General features: G+C 39.3%; 1 protein-coding gene across 5 annotated transcripts in view; it reads right to left on the bottom strand.

Annotated features, from left to right (window-relative positions):
• Positions 1–3159: 3159 nt before the first annotated feature.
• The window catches only part of DENND1B (DENN domain containing 1B), a 165544-nt gene continuing 146874 nt past the window's right edge, over positions 3160–21829 (bottom strand). For all 5 annotated transcript variants that reach the window (XM_032117239.1, XM_032117237.1, XM_032117236.1 and 2 more), the window contains 3 exons: positions 13066–13145; positions 11837–12050; positions 3160–10559 (listed from right to left, as the gene is read on the bottom strand). In XM_032117239.1, the coding sequence (XP_031973130.1) occupies positions 10008–10559; positions 11837–12050; positions 13066–13145 (846 nt within the window). In that variant the 3' untranslated portion in view covers positions 3160–10007. The remainder of the gene's footprint in view (positions 10560–11836; positions 12051–13065; positions 13146–21829) is intronic.

The following is a 21829-nucleotide window of genomic DNA, read 5'->3' on the forward strand; positions in this document are numbered from 1 at the left end:
TTTTCTCAAAAGGAACAGTGAACAGAACACTGCTGACTCCATAAAGTGGTGTATTACTGAGTGTGGAGCCAATGCAAGGGTAACTGAGCTGAGGTCTGTAGGCAAGACAGAACTTTCTGCTGTATCTACAATTTCCAAAGCACATTTCAAGGTAGAGTATCACAATTTAGCTGGGTTATCCATAGAATTATACACACCTGGAAATCAAACTTCTGTAGGCAAATGAGTGTTATGTAAGCTCTGCATGGCAGAGAACATCTTTACTGTGTCTCATCCATGAAACTGAGTAGTTTAGGATTTAACAATTAAAAACAGCCAACAGACCTAACAGGAAAAGCCTTGGAACTAAGTTTAGTAGATTCTTTTCAGGCCACACTGAACCTTTCTTTTTTAGAGCTGCATGTTGGGGTTTGTTTCCACTTTGTTCCCCATGTTTCAGTGACAATTATTTGAGAGAAGAAGTGGACCCAAAAATAAAAAATTAGTGGAGCAGTACACCATCAGAAGCCCAGCCCTTCGACTTTCAGGACGAATGTGAAACAGGAAATCACAGAAAGGAAATAATATACAGCCCATAGCATATTCCAAATGTGGTTCCCAAATTTTGCTTTTAGAACTAGCACTTGTTTATATTTTATACAGAATTTCCAACAGGATTGACTGCCTCTGGGCTTTTGAACTGCAAGAAGCTGTTAGCATTTTTTTCTGACTGGTGAAAACCTGCAGACTGACTCTACTCTGCTTTATCAGAATACCAGTAAACCCACAACAACACTCCAGGCATTGCTTAGGTTTTTGTTGTTGTTATTGCTTGTCACATCAAATAAAAATCTAAATCCCTGAATTTGATAAAGTTACTTTTCATTTTGTAAACATGAGGTTAACACACAGTGAGTCCTAGAATGAAAATGAAATGCTTTGTCCATCATTCAGGATCGGCTGCAGCTGCACTGTGTCAAAGTAAAAGTGAGTTGCAAAAGCAATTCTCATCTGCTTTTGAAGCACAACCAACCAAGAAGTTACTAATGAAGAGGAGAGTTTCTGATTTCTCCTCCTAAGTAAGTGCCCAGTAAAACAGTGCTTTGAGCTGCATTTTTCCCTCAAATGACACAACTCCTAATACACGAGCCAGCTTTTGTACCCAGGGTGCTACCATGTGGCTGCTACACCCAACCCCTCAGAGTTTTTCACAAACACTTGGTATTGTATCGACAGGATGCTGTACCATCTGTGTAAAATCTGCCAACTTAGACTACCTTTTATTACCTCTTTCTCATTCTCAGGTTTGAAAGAATTTAACTCAAACATCCACAGAAGGCAACTTGCAACCACACTCTCAGTGCCCTCAGAAAAAAAACTAAGGAAAGCAGGTGAACTTCACCTGAAAGGCTTCATACCTTCCACTCCTTCTGCAAAGATTGCTTTTCTAATGTCCTCAATTGACTCATAACCTGGATCTATGACAAAAACTTTGTTTTCACAGCTGTCATTTTAACAGCTGAATAAATGTGGGCAACGAAATGACTGCAAGATGTGCTATGCTTCATCTAGCAGTGAGGACCCCTTTGCTACCACTCTTCACAGCTGGCATCACTCTTCTGGCTGCAGTAAGCTAGCACAGGTCTAATGGCAAGTGTTGAAATCACACCCTCACTTTTCTGGATCAAGATAATTTGTAGTTTTCTCATCAGTTGTGGATTGTATAAATATTGAAACCACAGTCTCTATGGTTTGCATAAGATATCAAAATGCTTTTAATTTAGAAGAGTGAATCACAGATCAGATTATGCTGCATAGCCATTTAATGGGAAATTCTAGCTGAATTACAGCCATACACCTGCAACTACATTAAAAAGCTTCTGTGAGAAGCTTCCCCCATGTCTGGTGGAGTCAATGCCAGCCGGCTCCAGGACAGACCCACAGCTGGCCAAGGCTGAGCTGATCAGCCACAGTGGCAGCACCTCTGGGATAACAGCTAAGGGGGGAAGCACCCTGTGCAATAGCAGCTGAGAGAGAGAAGAGAAAGGAGCAGCTCTGCAGACATCAAGGTCAGCGAGAAGGGAGGGGCAGGAGCTGCTCCAGGAGCTGCTCCAGGAGCTGCTCCAGGCGCCAGAGCAGAGATTCCCCTGCAGCCCAAGGCGCAGCCCACGGTGAGGCAGCTGTGCCCCTGCAGCCCAGGGAGGTCCGTGGGGAGCAGAGATCCACCCACAGCCCACGGAGGAGCTCCTCCGTGCTGGAGCTGGGGAGAGCCAGGAGCCCTCCCCGTGAGAAGGATGGAGCAGCAGAGACCAGTGAGGGTCAGCTAACCTCTTACAGGTTCTTGAGCCCACCTAAGTTACAAATGAAACCCACCTTCATTTTACTCCTGATCGCCACCAAAGCCAAGAGGGGCTTTCTGCAGCAGCCTCTCCCCAGCAGCAGCAGCAAGGATGGGGCGTGAAGGAGGTCACCAGCTGTGGTCACACGGCCCAACAGGGCCACCAGGTGCCAGAGGGGCCAGAGCCAGGCCCGAGGGGAGCGGGACAGGAAGAGCAGGGGGTGTCAGGAGCAGGTTTGCAAAAAGGGGAGGTCCCAGCGCCTCTCAGCAGCACAGTCTGACCTCTCATCATATCCCACCACAGCTACCACAGGAGGTTGGGCACCCCTTCTCCCTCACCAGCAAGATCCCCAAGAGCTCTCTGACAGTACTTGGCTGAACAGTACGAAAATACTTGGTGCTATCACAATTACTGGTACTTTTTCTAACATCTAATGTGAAAGGTCCAAACCATAGCATCCATCAGTTATTATTACTGTACCTTCTGCTCACAGCCTCTCCTTAATATGTAAATTCCTTAACCTATGAAGTAAGATAATATATCTACTTTTTTGGCAATAACTTGAAGATCTAGAGGCCAAGAAAAGCCGTTTAACAAAAAGGAATGATTAGCTAAGGTTTTTTAAAAATGCAAAATACCACTGGAATTTCAAAGGACATCAACATTTAACATTTGCACTAATCAATTCATTATTGCATTCAAATAAACACATTTTGCTTTCTCTGTATTTGAGAAAGTGAAATGATCATTCAGTGAGAAAAACTTCCAAAATAATACAGTATATGCATAAAAATGCTGCTCAGATCAACCCATCAAACAAGAACCTGCACAGCCCAAGGAATTTTGGTATTGTTAAATTTTATTTTATAGTACAGTGTTGGGCACTTTATGGTAATGTGGAATTCACTGAAAACTTCTACTGACGCCACAAACTTTGGAAGGAAAAAGAAAAAACAAACCACACCACACATCACAGCTCATTTAATACATCTAGACAGTGCACTACTAACAGTAGTCTGAGGTCTGAATTACAGTTCTCGAGGTGGCTTTGAACAGTAGTCCAGAAGGTGCAAAAGCATGGAGTAAATTTGGCTCTAGTTTTGTTAAAAGGTCAGTAACTAACAAAATTTTTAAAACTGTAAGGACAGTGCTGGTTGTTTGGTGTGTGGGTTTTTTTAATCTCTAAATTAAAAATTTCAATAACATCTCAATGTGTCCTGTACTTTATGCCTCTCCTTTAAGTATTAAAGGCTCACAATAAGGGCCATTTTTGGGAATGGTTTTCAACAGTCACCAAAAAAATGTTCTGAAAAAAAAAAAAAAAAAATTAGAAGCATCAAGATACATGATGTTGCTTTGTTCCATGTCCATGTTCCATGAGGCATTTCTCATCATATCTGACACAGATTTAAAAATAACAAACACAAATTGTCAGTCTGCCAAACAACTAAGCATTTTAAATTGCCCTTCCTCCTCAAAAATCATGAAGTAACAGGCATGATGTGCTTGTGTGCAAGCTGCACCAAGATTAGCTCTTCCACAGTGCTTTATTGCCTCATTCAAGTAAATTAATTTAAAGAAGGTCTCAAAGAAAAACCAAAGGTTAAAAGAAAATGTACATCAATATACAAAGAAATTAATTTACAAAAACTTAAAAGGACACTGGCAACATTAGTAGATATTTTAAGTAATGACTTATGGTAATTAGGGATGTCACAAACTAAATTCTTGTGGTCATTGCTGTGAACTCTCACCTCACTCCTGGTCCTGAAAAGCAATGCTTAACACCTCAACTTTTTATCCATGATAAACAAGTGATCAAAGTATAAACTAAACATCATAAATGCTAATAGTTAACCTTACTTCAATTTAACCAGGTTTTACTTTTAAGAGTTAACTGGAACTACTGGTATGTGAACATTGGCTTAGGCCTCATTATTTCTACAGAATGTGACATCCATAATCACTCCCAGTCACTGGAAATATACATTTGCCTCATTAGAATATATTTCTTCATGTTTTTATCATACAACCATATTTCAAAGCTACATGTAATTTTACACATTTCTAAAAAATACAATTTCATGGATCTGCATGAAAGCAGATGTGCACTACTAAATTAATTTGAAACAAGGAGAAATATTGCACAAAATTCACTGAAGATTTGAAAGTCAACACATTTCCCCCTCCCAACCAAGTTGCTCCCTTATTTTTAACAGAAAGAATGTTAATTCACACAGAATTGTAATAAATGTTAACGTATTTGAACTCAACTTATTTTCCAAATGCTAATACTGTTATTGGATTCTAAATACAAGTGTTGTTAGTATCGACCTGTGTAATAGTACAATCTGAGTACCCTTTACTACAGTAAACCTTGGAGTAACTTCCAACTGTGTTACCCGCTTCATACTCCAACCCAGCAGAGGATGGCAACGGTCCTGCCACCTACGTGGGTTGTGGATGGCCCTCTAGACTGAGGTGGCTGTGGACTCACCAGGAAACTCTACAAGAATAAGTGAAGCAGCTTTCAAAAAGACCTGTCAAGTACTTTCAACTGGCCACTGACTGAAACTGCGGAACAGATATTGCAAAACAAATCAAGGAAGGTTTTGCACAAACAAACCGTATCATCCCTTTCCATTCCTTTATTTTCAACACCCAGAGGAACATGAATTCTAGGCCAGCTGTGGTCCATGCTCCTGGAGTGAAGATGAGGACATGTTCTGGTCAGCTCAGATTCTGCTAACAAGTAAACAGCACCTGGCAGAGACAGACACGCCTAATAGCAGCAAAGTTACCGAAGACAAGTCACATCACCATTCATACTGGTTTTGCTGGTGCAATTATTTCTACATTCATTCTTCACAGATTTACTGCAACACCACAGGAACAGACAGCCTTCACCATCCTGAGCTTTGCAATAAGGAAGCTGCTTGCCTCAGGCTTAATTTTATTTGCCACATTTGTTTAGCCTGAAATTTCAGGCTGTTGGGAACACACTGGCTGGAGTCTCACAGCACCTGGACTAGAGGCTGGTGCCAAGGGAGAGGATGCTAACTCCTTGGAAATAAAGCTCCTCTTGAACTCTCCCTGTGGAGTCAGGGAGGTCCATGGTTAGGGGTTCTTCTGCAGGACAGGGTACAGTCAGGATTACACAGGTGGCATCTGCAAAAGGGCCTTATGCTGGCACTTGATTATTGCATGAAATGTTTCTTTGATTACTTACATGCATAGAGAAAGTATTTTAGATGCTCCTAGCAATTCTATTAGACAGCTGCACCAACCAAAGGTTGTTCTGTAGGACTGAATGCGATTGACTGTAGGTGGATGAAGAGAAGCTGTTTTAAAACCTGGTTTAACTGTTCTTTTGCCTAGACTTTACATTGGTTACAAGAACACAAGGTTGTAAACTAGCTCATCCTAAAACCTGAAAAGACACCTAAAACAGAATTTTAAGGTCTAAAACACTCTTCTAATAGATTGGGTGGGATTTTCAGAAGCACCCAGCATTTGTCTAAAACTCTGCCTGAAGTCTGTGTTACAATGCCTGAGAGGGGACTTCAGCCAGTGTCGAGAGTTTCTGATGATCCCACCCCAACAGCAGCAGTACCACTGAAATGCTAAATGACAAGGAAGGGTTCAGTCAACAAGTTCTATGACAACTTCTACAACTACATTTTTTCTTCAGAACAAGTCTATTTTTCAGAACTACATGATGCCCAAATATGTGAGATGGAAGAGCAAACCACTGCCTATTCTACACAGACTGCCCTCTGCATGCATAGAGGGTGGGTAGGGATCACCTCTGCATCCACAGTCCTTCCCTGGATATCTGCAGTTTTCCACGTTACATCTCTGTACACATGACTGGGAAGGCTTGGACTGGGACAACGTATTATCCATTCTGCAAATCCCACAGGGGGTTAACTCCACAGGCAATATGACTTTTGCCTACATGACTGAGCTGGAACCACTGTAACTGAGCTAGAACTGAAATCTGGATTTCTTCAAAGTTACTATCCCTCCTGTGGGCTTCCAGGCTTCACCACACTGCACTGGAACAAGCCAGGAATCCCTTTCTCCTTCCACTGCCCTTACTTTTTCCTCCCAAACCAGATGAGTGATACGGCTCATTTCAGGCAGACATCTATGCAAAATAACCTCAAAAACATTAATTTCAAGTCCTAATTTGACTTTCTACATTGGAAATTTGTTCCTATGTGTAAGTAACAGACCACAAAGCTTCTTAATCAAATAAGCTGGTATCTCCCTTAAACAGGAGAGATGGGAAGATTTTTGAGATCCTGAAGAAAAGAGATGCCTCTGAAGAAGACTACAGGAGCTCTGACTGAGCAGAATTCAGTCCTCACCAGTAGCTGGTGATCAGTGTTGATGATTTTCAAAGACACTAGAAGGATTTCCACAAGTAAGAAGCATACAAGTATAAAACTTGCAAAGTACTGGACCTGGAAAATTTATCTTAATATAGAACCCAATGTGGTAATGAAAATACTGCATATGCAGCCAATGAACAGTTTTATATTATCACAAGGACAGAGAACAAGAGTGTTGAACCAGTAATATCAGTTTGGACTCTTATCTATTTGGTAATTGGCAATTCTATTTAAATAAGGCACAAATATTAGCCTTTTTAAAAGATCACTGATAGTAAGTGGAAAAGGATTCTGTATATTACAGAGTAAAAAATGTACCTACAGTTAAAATCAACATATATATAAGACTAAGCTATTTCTGAACCCATACAAGGTTCAAAACCAAAAAAGACATACTATTTAATGAGTGTAAACAAACTATGGGCTTTGTAAATAGTAAGGAAACAATGCAGCATAAGCACAGAAACATTTTGACTGAAATAATTAAAATAATTCTAAGTTGAATGTTACCATCTTTTATTTAATCTGTTTACTTCTTTTCAGCCTGCATTTTCATTCCATGAAGGCGGGAATTATTACTACAATGCCTCAATTTTGAAAGATTCCACTATCAAACTTTCAATTTTATGATCCTTATAAAAACTATAAGAATACTGGCAGTCTCACATGGCTTCCATATTTATTCCACGAAGCTGAGAATGGGACAACCTCTGTGATTATTTGTTCAGTGTCTAACCCTCATGTAAAGCCAGTAAGATTTTAAGCCTGTACTAGAGACTCATTTTTGAAAACCATTTTCTGGCAGCATTCCTGAACTTAGGTGTTTGACTGTTTTGAAAGTAATGATGGCCGTAATTTCCATTTTTTTTCTATTTTACTCCTTAAGACATCAATACTGTTTACTATCTTTAATAAATGAAGAAAACAAAGCCACTTAGACTGAACCACGGACAGAAACATCATGTGAGATGCAGAGGAAAAGAAAACGTGAATCTTGAAATTCTCATCACAAAACGCAAGGAGATGAATGAGAAGGAGTGAGAAGTGCTACAAGAACAAAAACCTGGGTATTGCCTGTCTTCTCTTAGACACAATTGCAGCACTATGCTTGGGCAATGTTTAGTACCAGCAAGGGAGAAGAATGGCTTCTATCAAGTCATTAATGCCAGCTCTAAACAAGGAACCACGAGGTTGCTCTGGAGCTTTGTCATCTGAACAGCACATGAGCCACCTGGTCTGACCACCTGGAAAGCTGAGAGTGAAGATCTTTATTACTTTTATGATACTTTCAACTTTTAATAGTGCAAAATATTTTGCCAAATAACATTTTTTGTTATTAAAAAAGTCCACAACATATCATGTTGATGCACAAGAGGAAACCAAAGGATAAACAAATAGTTTGGTGTACAGACCTCTGGATGTACAACTGCTAGCTCTGGGACAGAGATTCTCCAGCAATGCCCTCCGGAATGTTCATGCTCGATCAGACACAGATATTTCTGCAAAATTTGCACTTTTACAACCTTTTAGCTCTGTTGCTCTGATTAAAAAAATTAATTCTGGAGGCTCATCCTCAGTGGCAAGTACTGGCCCTTCTCATTCTGGAACAAGCTGAAACTTTGTGCTAACAAACCCCAGGTCTGACTATACTGAGTCTCTCTGCTGAGGTTTCAAACAGTGCCTCTGCCATAATATGGAGCAATTCCCTTAGGTCAGCTGCCTTTTAAGAAAGCAGCCAAAAAAAACCCTTTCCATTTGTGTCAGCCAGAAGGAAAATGAGTTAATAAATCTCAGTGAGGCAACCGATATGAAACTCTGCTGCAAACTACCATTAAGGTACTAAAGCACAATCTGATCCAAGTACTGACCCCAGCAATGTGCTCACTCAGGCCTAGGCTGAGATTAAGAGAAATCATTCAAGCCAAAGAGGGAAAGAAAGAAAAAAAGCTTCATGACTTAGAAGAGCAGCAGAACATTCTTCTCAGGCAGGGTTCATTTTATACCCATGTGCTATTTCTACTAACTGCACCACAAATATCCCTCAAAGCTGACGATCCCAATCTGCTGAAACTGATTGTCTTTTCTGTCCTAAGCTGTTTGTAGAGACAAGGTATGCATGATGAGGTGGAAAAAGAAAAGAGGAAGAAAATTTTAAAAATGAAAGAGCTGCTCCATAGAGCATTAAAAATTTTCAGACTTTAAATATCCAAATATTTGTCAGGAACACTGCCAGAAGGAGGACAAATGCTTGTTCGAAATACAATATACATCAGGACCATTTATTCTCCTTCACTGAATTTAGAAAGAAGGTTTTGGTTGTTAACTTGGCTAAAATGAGAGCTGGATATATGCAGTCTCAAACTGAGTCTATAATTTTAGCTTTCTAGTGTTACAAATTAGGCACAAATTAGTTTTCCAACTATTAAACTGCAGAAAATAAAAAATAATAGAAATCTATCAATTCCACTTACACTTTCATTTCTGAGAATTTTTAGATGAATTAGTCTACCTAGGGAAACTGGATAATGTGTCTTTAAAGTGTCTTAGTTGTAAACAGAAGTCAATAAATGTCACATTATAATTCAGCACTTCATGTACTTTATAGAAGAGAGAAAACCACGTGCTACCTTTTTGAAGTCTGGAAGACAGAGCCACAGTTTTAGTTTGGAGTAAGTTCCAAGTTATATTCACAAGAAATTCCTTAATGTAAAAAAAGTCTCCTCCCCCCCCACCTTTGCTGAAGCAAATTCCTGCCATGGAAAATCATTATTGCTGTTTTGTAAATTTGCATTCATCTTCTAAGATAGTTAAACCTCTTCCCAAGAGATTAAGGCAATTATTATTCATTACAAATATTAACATTAGTACATTTCAGACAAATCAGATTGCTTGGTTCATTTCATGCTTAATGGGATTAACATAGTACCTTCAAAACCTGGCTACCTTTAGGCGACACCCTTCCTGCTGCTTAGAGGAAGCAAATGCTAGGAAGCACCATACACTTGCTGTATTTTTAACATAGAGACTAACTAGTACCTGATTTAAGAGTGCATTCATATATTTAGCTCCATTTTGTGGACCTAACTACAGCCAACAAATGAACTGAGTAAACGTAGAAGCAGACGTCCAATGGCAGAAAATGCGTACTCAACTGAAGAGAATTATTTCTATGACTGAAGACCTCTGATTCCTTTTCATTTTTTGGTTATCATGTTATATGGAGTTACACGGAGTCCTGAGTAGTCTCCCTTTAACTTCTGATGGGAGTCAAGTTTCTCTTCTCATACTTTTCTTACGTTTTATTTCCACTGCTACTGCTGGATAAGCTATCCTTTGAAATATTTAAACCATAGTGAAAAGCAGAATTCAGTTTACATAATGACACCACTTCTTGAAGAAGTCCACCTTCTTCTGGAGTTTCATCTCCTTCCTTACCACCTTTCTCCCAAGGGACCAGAATTGATGGCTGTTGAGCAAGACCTCCTGGGAGCTGATCTTCTGAGGTATTGCTTAGTGTTTCACTAGGCTTTGCATACTGACAGGAAGAAAAGCCTGCTTTGAAACTTTCTAGGGAAGTAAACTGGGCACTTGGTCGTACTGGAGATAGGGATGTCATACTAGTGGTGTCCATCTTGTCAGTAGTAAAGGTTTTGCCACTCTTTTCTTCTTCCAGCCTTGAGAGAGATTCTCTCTGGCCATCAGAAGCAACTTGCTTCCTTGGTGACGGGGGGAGCTGCTTCCCATGGAGGACGCTGTCATCCTGGCCGAGGTTCCACTCTGCCTGGTCATTAGCACAGCTGCAGAGCAGGGTAAGGTTGCTCTCACTAGGTGCATTTGACTTGTTCTGAAAGAAAAAAAACATGTGTTTATAGTTTATAGTTAATGTCACAAGAAACATCTCTACACTGGCATATTTGAAACACAAGTACTGGAAGGGATTTTGTATGTTCCTAAATCATGGATCCCCTTTGGGGCTCAGTGTTACAAAACAACTATCCCAGACACAATGCAAGGCCAAGTGTTTTTACATTTCCACACAGAACACTGTCTCTTAGCCTAAGGACTGCCTGGTACAGAGGAAGAATTTCTGTCTCCTCTGTCCATTCAGTCTTGGCAAAAGCAGTTTTGACAGTGAACAAAGACACACTTTTCTCGTTTGTATCCACAATATGAGAGGGAAGGGGACTAAAACTAAAACCAGATGGCATTTCCTCTTTGCTTCAGTAATTAATTATACCAACTTTCAATATTAAAGTTCTTTGGTCAAACAAAACTAGGCATTTTATTAATCTAACCCCTGTGTGACACTCATAATATAAAATTTTACAAGCTTTATAAATATTTGCATCAGTATTCGCTGCTGCAGTAACAAATCTTCTACTATAGGATCCCTTTCAGGAAAAGTAAGTGTTGGACAGCTGATATGTGCTGGAATTAAATGCTTTTAAAAACACTAATGCTTTTTTGGTTAATACCACAGCAGTGACTTGGTGAGGGTTTTAATTGCAGGCAAGCAGTGTGTTTACACTAAAGGAGCAGTGCAAGTCTACCTAAAATAGGAACAAGGAGCCCTCTTAGAAAACTCTGGAGTATAGCAGTGTTTCAGGTGCAATTACCACCTGGATCCCATGACTTAAATCAAGAAGGAAACATCACCATATCACTATGACTATAGTGTCTGAGGCTACAAGGTGAAAATGAAAATGCCTTCTAAACTGCATTTAAAAATCCTAAATCAGCTCAAGGCCTAACAGATTTAACAGCAAAAAAAAAAAAAAAAAAGAAATATATATTAAAAAAATATGATTTCTATTATAGAAATATAATATTAAACTATTTGATTAAGTAAATTATTATACTACTCATAGCTCTCTATGCCATTACTGCTTTAAGGGAAAAATACCATTCCAAGATGACTTAGTAACCTGGACAATTTCTCGGCTGGTGAAAAACCACCACGCAGTGGCCAGCATGAGTGTACTGTCATGTAGCCCTAGGAAGACACACTGGCAATTCTAAGGACTGTGCTGCAGTGTCTGAGTTGCATGTTGTTCATTCCACAAGCAGGAGTCCACTGTAAATGGACTTGGGTTGTCTTTCAAATGAAAGCAGAAGACTAACCGCAGTCTTGTAATCAATGTCATCCATTGATCTAAAGAAATCCAGGCTCTTTGCTCCTGAGAGTTTTCCTTGATCTGAACTGTGTGTGCTCAGCGTGTCCAGAATCTCTCCAAGCAAGTCCATTTCTCCTTGATGCTGAGTTATTCCAGTTTCACCAGAACCATCACTATCATAAAAGTAAGCAGAAGTTTCTTCACTGTCTTCTGATGATAACCTGAAAACAAAAACTTTTCCATCAGATAGGAACACAAAAGCCATTTTATTATAACCACTTCTAAAAGGACACAGGAGAATGCATTTCAAGACCGTGGAATGGGAACATAAACCTGGAATATCTTTCTACTCAAGAATTTTCCTGAACACAGATATATGGTGTCAGTGGAGATGCAGTTACCATTAGCTGCCTCCTGGCCTAGCCAAACAATTGCCCTAGTGGCAACTCTTGCTCCACCACATGTGCAGACTTACTGGACTACTGTCTATCTGCAAGGAGAACTGGTGCTTTTGCTCTTATTTCCTCTCTTATTGCAATACCCTTATCTCAGACCCCCATTCTACCACAGTCTTTTCCTACCTCTGTCTATCAATACTGCTATAAAGGCTGTTTTCCATGGCTCACTGTTTTCATTATATCCTTTTAACACTTCACTAGCTCCCTCTTCCCTGCTATACCACAGCTTAAGCTGCTTGATTTTGCTTTCAATGTCCTTTCTGGTTCACATCCAGATGTTCATTATCAAAAACTGACTCCTGAATTCAGAAAATGCCTCAACGCAGCTTAAGCCTCAACAGTTTCCCTTTAGTTCTCATACAGGAAGACCTCGATATAAAACCTCCAAGGCATTACTTATCTTTCAGACCCTTCAAAAAATGTCCCATTGTCATGGCCACAACACAAGCCCTAAAGAATAGATTAGCTGAGGTCACTGCCCACCATGTTGATGAATATTTTGCTGTTTCTTTGTGTATGTAGTCTTTTTATCTGGGAGCTGTGAAGACTGAGGATTATGTCAAGCTCTTCTGGACACTATAAATAATGAAAAGATATAATAGCCTCTCCCTCATTTTAAAGCAGATTTAAATCCTAAACTACTTGACATCATCGAGATCAAGAATTAAGCTAGCAGCCTGGTCAGGACAAAAATGTGTCACTCGAACTCCACTTTGCTGAATAACACTTGTTACCTTCTCTCCTATACATATATAGCACATCCAAACAGGCTTCTTACTTGCTTGTTCTCTCAATTTCATCATCATCATCTTCATCCAAGGCAAAATCCTGGTTACTGAAGCGCTGGTTGAAACGAGTCTGGAGGAAGGACAATTAACATCATAATTTTGTTTATTTTTTCTAGTTCAGTTAGAGTTGGAGACCAGCTTACTTAGTTGGAGACCAGCTGCCACTTTATTCATTAAGGCTTCTTATGCACTTGATGAGGAAAACCACATATTGATCAAGTCTTGTAAAGGTTGTAACAAGTCCTTAAGCATCACCAATTAAAGAGAACCATTTCTCTTCATGGCCTATGGAGGGCCTCATTATTTATGCAAAGCCTGGAGTGCAATATTTATGCAAAGCATTGATTAGCAGAAGACTGGATATTGGAGGAAAAGCATCACTCAAGTCTACCAGCTACCCTTGAAAGCACATCACAAAAAGCACTGTGGTTTAGTACTTTCTGGCAGAAATATTTGCCAAGCTTTGGTTCATGTGGTCTATTGAGCATGAAGAAAAATGGATTTTTGAAGTAGCAAATACAAAGGAAATCAGGAGTCTCTTTACACTGCTATGGTTATGTTATGGTGCAGTACAGGACTGCAGAGGGGATAATATCCAGATCAGAAACTTTTCACTAAGAATGCCTTTGTGCAGGATAATTTACTGTGGATTACAGTTAACTCCAACCTAGTGCACACTCAGAGCACCCCATGAGGACTTTGCATGGAGGAGCTAGTGTGCTGTAAATTCACACACTTCTGTACAGAATACTCACTAACCTATTACATCACATTATTATTTAGCAAACAAAAATAAGCTAAAGAATTCCACAATAATTGGGAAAAAGTCGCTATCTTGGCCACAACATTTAAATCAGGAATTTTAGCTACTTGCACTTCACAAATGACTGTCTTCAGGACTATACATCTCTTACACTTGTTTTGTATCAAAAACCTGCAAAGTTTAACTATGCTGGCAATCAATGCACTCAAGAGATTGTGAACCCTGGATAACCACCCATAATTTAAAGACATATGGATGGAATTTGTACAGAGGGAAAACAGCGTTAGCTAACTTTGAGGAAAGTCATACACAAGTAAGAAGTGCTACTGCCCACATCTCATCATGCAATTCACCAAATGCCTACAACTGCAACAAGCCCCTGATGGGGAAGAAATATGGCCTTAATTTCAGACTACAAGGAGCTTGAACATCTTGTACTGTGAGGATTTCAGTATGTGACCTATTACAGAGGTTGTCAGTGGTTCTACAAACACAAGGACGCTCTCTGCAACTCTCTACCCCCCCTCCGTTATTTTCAGGAATGCCTCAGTATTCACTCTTTATAGACTGAGACATTTTTTCTTGTTCAACAAGAGAGAATTTAATTAAAGCAGCAAGTTTTGATAACACTTTCCACAGTTCTTTGCCCTCAAAGAGGAAACATATGGTTCTTAATGTGTTAAACCAAGTAGTAGTTGACAGAAAATGAGAGAATTATTAGAGTACTAAAACCCATCAAAGAACCCTAACTAAGATTCATATTGAGCAAAAAGTATAGGATGGAATACAGAGAAACATTTTTGTGAGTTCTTTGTGTCATTCCCATCACTGTTGCAATCTATCAATCATTCTCCTGCTTGTAACTAAAGGGAGGCGAGCCACTCTGTTAACTGACACTGGTGATTGGTTATCTTACTGATCCCTGTCACAACCACAGTCACTGGTTTTGGTTTAAAAGTTGCAGCTTTAAGTATTTATCTTCAATGGGAAAATGAAAATACTTTTTTTCTCTAACACTGGAAATTAACCACTTCCCCAAGAAAATTCTGATGTGGCATTCATTGTAATTCAAGCTCTAACCTGGAATTGGCTCCAGGAGGGCAAAACCCTGCCTGCCTCTCTCATTTTCTTCGAATTTGCATCAAAATTAGATGCTGCCATCACATTTACTTCTACTAACATAAATATGAGATTTTGCAGGGAAGAAGGTTCTTTAAGAATGTTGAGAAACTGCAGAAAACAAAATGGAAACTGACACTCGTTCATCTGTAGAGGAATTAACTCTGTCAATGGAATAAAATCCTACAAGATAACACCTGCTGATTTGTTGAAATAATAAATAATATTTCAAAGAGCACAGATACCAAGCTTCAAGAAAAAAAAGGGGAAAAAAGGAAAAAAAATTGTGTGTTTGAGAAACAGGAGCTGAATAAAATTAATTAGAATCAGTAAACACCACAGGCATTGGCCTGTGGCCCTTCAGAACATCTATGAACAGTAATATGCAAGTGTGTTAGTGAAAGCAAGAATAATCATATAAAGGTACATAACAGAGAAGTTGGTGAACCTAAAACCTCTCCCCAAAACAAGAACTCCTATCTCCTCATGGTCAAACTCTTTGAAAAAATATTTTTGTTACCAATTTAAATGCTATGGGGTATATTATAAAATTATACAGGGAGAATTTCAACAGCTAAACCAAATAAAATGGGGTTTACATACAAAGGCGAAGATATGGGGGGAAGGCAAGGAAAGGAAAATATCTGGCTGTAAATAACAACCTTCTCCAGCATTTACAGCTCTCTGAGCTAACCACGGAGACAACAAGCAACACATGTTTTTGAATAGGTGACTTTCCTTTAAGAGTTGTAATAAAACTGACTGCAAGGGAGGGGTATGTCCAGACTACTTTGCAAAGAAAGAAAAAGAAAGAAAGAAACTTGTAATAAATTCCAAAAGGAGAGCCATAAAACTTTTTCAATGCTCCACTAGGCAAAGTGACAGAGTATGTGCACCTGCAAAAGCTGTCAGAGTCATTTAAGAAGGCCTTCCATTACTGACGTACCCTGCTGTTTGCAGTTATTTAAGCTTTTAATTTCTGTCTTTTCTGCATTTTGAAGTGTGTAACCTTTTTTATACCCCTTTATGAAAAAAGGACAGACTTCTGCTTCCTTCCTGATTAACATTCTAATAACAACCAGACCATTTAAATTTATTACCACAAGAAATGATAAGGCAGCAGTCCTTTCTTGCTGCACCAGAACTTTATAAAGTCTTAATAGACTGCTGTCATGTTTTTTCCAATAAAATAAAGGAACAAACTTCTTGAAAGTACCTGGTTGCTTTGCTTCTTCCAAACAGTTCTGCTTAGATAATAAATCTATTGCTTAATGTATTTATATCAAAACAAGAACAGGGATTCAACTTTCACTGTTTCAAACTTCTCTCATCTTCCTGCACATGGCACCACAATAACTCATCTCTCACCTTGCTCAGAATATAAGAGCTGAGCACACTTAAAACACAAGCTCAGGCTCTCCACAAGTTGGTGTGAGGCTATACATCCTTTTTGTACTCATATACATATCTATCCTCTCTGGTTGCTGCCCTGCTACAAAATCTCCTTCTGCAAGTAGTTTGCAACCTATACAGACCTGAACCAATGCTGATCACTGAAATAAGAAAAAGGAGCTGACATAAATATGGGTAGAACCACATAAAGAGAGAGCCAGTCCTTAAATTGTCCTCTTCTGCTTGCTGCTAGCCTTACAAAATGTACTACTTTGGAATAAAAATTCCAAATACATGAATGCTAAAGGATTTAAATGTAAGATGGTTATATTCTTGATTGGGCAGGAAAGTCAATCTTTGAAATGTCAGCTTTTTATATAATGCCAGACCTTTCAGAAGTCCAGCTTTTGGTAATGAGTGCTTATTGATTGATACTAAGGCAGGAAGTTTAACAAGGCTGCTGCTATTAATTACACTCAAAATGCAAAACAAATAATCTTTTGATAAATGGCAGCACAAATATAATTTCACATTTACTGGCTACTCAATACATCAACACATATAAAGTTTCAAAAAACCAAAAATATATACTATGGTTTAAATCTATGAAGTACTGTTCCCTTTTTCTTAAAAATGTAGAGATTACTCATTCAGTATGAGAAAGCAAAATAAATACAAGCCCACTATTATTTATGATTCAGTATTTTATTTTACCCATCCTCCTCTCCAACCAAATCCCAGACACAATTATGGTTCCATCCAGTAGGGAAGCAAAAGATCTCTCAATCAGACCTTCCAGTAAAGCACGACCTGTCGCCTTCCTTTCCGGTTAAACGCTGTGACCTAAAGCCATGACTCACAAGAAGGTACTCCTCATTACGCTCCCCGAGAGCTGAGACTGATGGAAGAAGAAGGAAAGGAGAGATAGAAAAGAAGTACAGATTCTAAACAATAATGCTCTGATACCAGAACACTGTCCTGGATATAAATTAAACAGATACTACCAGAAATACGTGTATGGGCACAGTGCTTTGAAATGTCAAGTACACTTTAATGCCACAGAGATCTCCACTGACTATTGTAAAGTTATAGGAAACCCTCATACCTGTGCTGAGGCAGGATTTATTATAAGTAAGGATGATAAATTTGTTGAGATACTTAGTCATGGATAGCACATGGTAATTACTTTTGTTCTGAATTACTGTGGTGAAAAATGAACAAGCTCTCAGCTCCCTGCCATTTATGCATGCTAGCCTCCTGAACATCATTCAGGTATCATTTGAGAATTTTGCAATGCTGCTTTTCCTTTCTAACAATTAATCATGCTTCTGCAAATATTTTTTCAAAAATAGTTATGTTTTGCTCCAAAACAACAAGCAACCTTCCATTTTCCCTGAGGAATTGCAGACCCTTTTTTCCTCAGGAAGCTTGAGCCCCCCCAAATCAGCCTGAGGTCCCACATTGCCCAGAGGGAGGCATCACCTCCCAACAGCCAGACCCCGCTTTTCTCAATGGCACTGAGGCTATTCTTAGCAAAGCCTCCCCTTTTCAGCTGATGATGCACTGTGGCACCATGCCACACACCATTCTAGCTGCAAGGAGTGCACCATCCAAAGGCAGCCTGGCTCCACTTTACTGGCAACAAGCAGAAGTGTTAGTCTTTTAAAATAGGACGTGGAGATTTGCAGTGCCATTTGCAACAACTAAAGCCAGCAGCTCATTTTTTTAGTGGATGATTTTAAAAATCAGACTCACCCGGCAGAATTTCCAGTTACAAAGATGGAGAAATGTATCACTTATTTTCCCTTTTTTGACGGTTATTAATGTCCTAATGTACACTCAATGATTAGATGGAAGGAAAATTATAGAATGGAGGGTTGAGGGGGTCACAGTGGACACAGGAGCAGGAAGGTAAGGGAGTGTGTCAGGAAAGAAAAACTAATCAGTGTCCATATGCACACAGCCACGTGAATGTTTATATGAACAAAACCAGAAGAGGGAACACAGGTTTGAGGTAGCAGGAAAGTCAAGAGACCTGGAAGTAACTCAGGTGCACAATGTGTGACTTTAGTAACGAGAACAGCTGTAAATCCAGTTTATTTGGTTGGAACACGCTGCCTGATAAAATTCCTAAGCAGATAAAAGAGAGATGACTGGTTAAATTGATCTTTTGGGTAAAATGTGCATTATACCCTCCATCAGCAGAACTATCTCATGGTACAATCACTGCTGAGAGCACTGTTTGCTGATCATGTGTGACTTTCTCAGAGGAAAACTTATCAAAAATACGTACACTAGAATGTACAATGTGGATGTGATCGTAAACACAAACATCCCGTGCCTCCCGACTTCAGCAGCGCTGGACCCTGTCCATCAGACCAATGCACTGTGGAAGAACCTATCTGAATGAAGCTTGAAAACACTACCCACATTTTCAAGGAAAGACAGACTGTGCCTTAGAAATAGAAATACTGACTCCAAGCACATTTCTACTCTGCCTGGGCATTCCAAACAGAAGAATTACCAAGGAGGAGTCCCTCCTCCTGTCTGACACCAGTAGGAGTCGTCTGCTCAACAAATAAGGTCTTTCTCTGCAAGGTGCTGTGGAATCTGCCTGGCACTTGGAGTTGGATGTTACTAATTTCAGCTATTTTAGGGCCCAAATTAGGCAATTAGCAGCAAGACAGAGGCATCATCAGGATGCAGTCAAGACTAGGTGCGCTGAGCTGCCCTTTGGTCATGCCCCTCTCTCCATTTACTGCAGAAAGAGCCTAAGGCAGCACTGCTGCTAACTTCAGCATTTCAGAGGTATCTAAAATTAGGCTGAATCTGGACTCTCACATTCAGAGATGCTGAGATCCCTGCAGGAAAAGATCTTCCTGTTTCTTCTACTCCCTACTTTTGCCCCCAGACAAACTTTTTTTCTTTAATTGCACTTTTTTTTTTTTTTTTTTTTTTTTCATTCTTAGGCACAGGAATACAGAGAGGAAGAAAACATTAAGGGAACATAGAGTACTAGAGATGAAGTTTTAGATGTAAAGTGGTGCTCTTCAAACTTTCAAGCCAGAAGGCAAAAGCAACACGGAAGTTGGGACGCAGGTTCCAACCATTATCTGATGCTCCCTGCTTTAGCGGAGCAAAAATATGACTCATGGAAGACACAAGATACACAGCAAACGAAAGTAAAAGATACCACTGTTACATTAAGATATCAATAAATTCTCCTGATGAAAAAATTTATCTGGTTATTTCAATTAGCTACTAAGGACAGAAAGGTGCACTCAGTTTTGAAGATACTTTGCGAGACAGCATTTTTCTTTGAGATGCTTCAGCAAAAGGAAACAGTGATAGACATGCCAATATGGTTCATTTTTTTGCAGAAGAAAGACCCTCGGAAAGGCTGCCTTTCTATTTATTAAAAAACTTCAAGAGGGAGCAACAACAGCCAAGAAAAGCATCTGCAAACTTTTTGCTTGTATATAAATTTTTTTCTTTCAGTAAGATAAATCAGAGGCAGATATGCTGATGACCTCCCCCTGAAAACCCAAGCATTCCACAGGGTAACAAAAAATTCCAGAGCAATTTCCTGACCATTACCCCATGTATTTTTTTTCTTAAATTAAATTGGAATCATGGTAATTAGTGAAGAGATTTCTCAAGTGATTTTTACAGCAAAACTCCAAGACAGGCAGCCACAAGGCTGACACTGGTTTATGAGTGCAGAACAAACAGCACAATTCTGCTGAGAACAGTCACTGTCACTATTTAGTGGGAAGCAGGGGCAGGTTTGAGCAATCTTGTAATTATACCTCTACTTTAGAGCTTCTATTTCCTAATCCTGAAAATAGTATCATGCATGACCTATGAAAGCATCTAAATGCTTAATTTGCACAAAATCCAGAGACAATTTCACTTAACACAAATAAAGGAAGTACCCCTCGATTCGTAAGAGGTCTTCATTGTACCAAGCAAGGCTCGCACAGGCAGAGGGTCCTGGTGCGCCCGGCCACTTCAGAAAGGAAGCGGAACCACCAGAGGGCACTCTCGTAATCTGCAATTTGAATTTTGGCTGCCTAGCTTTTTCATTTTTAATTAAAAGGAAATCTGACTGTTTTGCAGAATGAAGAGATCTTACTTGACACAGCAAGACAAAAGATTTTTCTCCAAATTAAAGGAAGCTAATGATATCTACAATATTTTCACATTACACCACATTAGCTAAAGAAACAGAATTTACTGATCAACCAATGCTTATTTCAAAACTGTGTTTTACAGAAGCAAAACATGATTTATATTAAAAACTAGCTCTTACTGTTTATAACATCTTTCAATTTATAATATTTTAGTCAATGAGGGTAGAAGACACCTCCAGCAACAGAACCAGTGTTATATATGGTTGGTGAGCATAGATGTGATCTCAAGCACATTGTCTGAATACAAATACAGGTAAATGTCCTTAATCAGATTTATGTTTCTGAAATCATTGAGGGGCTGACTGCGGATATTTTTTCTAGAAGATATTCAGTCATCTTACACAGAATATGTACATTCAGCACTGCATTATCACTGCATTATCACAGTCTCCTCTCTTATTTTTCTGGGGAAAAAAAAAAGGAGTCTTCAGAATAGCCCACTCTCACCACCTTTTCCAGGTTAGGAGGGTAATCAGTTACTAGAAGTCCTTTGTAGCTAATGATTATGTCATTTATTTCACTGGCCATTGTAGGGATATTGATAAATGGGGCACTCCTGAAGGTAAGGTTATTCTGAACACATCCTCCTGCCTGACACTTGCTGTCTTTGTTGAACAGATGCCAAGCACACCTACTGCAAGCTGAATTATATATTGTATAGTCTCTAGGACATACTTCAACAAAAGTGAAAAAGCTCCATTTGCAACATGCCTTACAAAAAAAAAAAAAAAGAAAAAAAAAAGACAAAACCAAAACTCTCTTCTGTTTGCGACCACCAAGAAAAAAGTTTAGTCTAACTTGGTTTTTACTACCTTACACAAAAGTGCTTTAAAAAACCTTCTTAGACACTGTATTTGGAATCTGCAAAGTCATGGTGAGTAGTTCACTTGGTACCTTCGATATAGGAACATTAAAGCAGTGCTAACACAGTGATTGCTAAATCTACCCTTAGAATCCACATGCCCATTTCCATTACAGAAGGAAGGTAGTAGGTGCCTAAAGGTACAGGTACTATGTACATTTTCTTAGAGACCGTGGGACACTGCTAACTCACTAACTGCAAAGTGAACTGGTAGCTCTTGTTTGCTATTCTGCTAATCTTCCAGAGTGTTTTATTTGCCATGAAATACATTATGACTGTTGATATCCTGACATAGTCCATTTTCAATAAACTACCCTAACACCTGATGTAACAGTAAAATTACAAATATCATGTTCATGAAATCAAACAGATCTTCTTGGCATTCTAACCAGGATCATAATAAACATGCTCCCTTTTTCATTATA

The sequence above is a fragment of the Corvus moneduloides genome, chromosome 9, assembly GCF_009650955.1.
Source record: "Corvus moneduloides isolate bCorMon1 chromosome 9, bCorMon1.pri, whole genome shotgun sequence".
NCBI classification, from domain to species: Eukaryota; Metazoa; Chordata; class Aves; order Passeriformes; family Corvidae; genus Corvus; species Corvus moneduloides.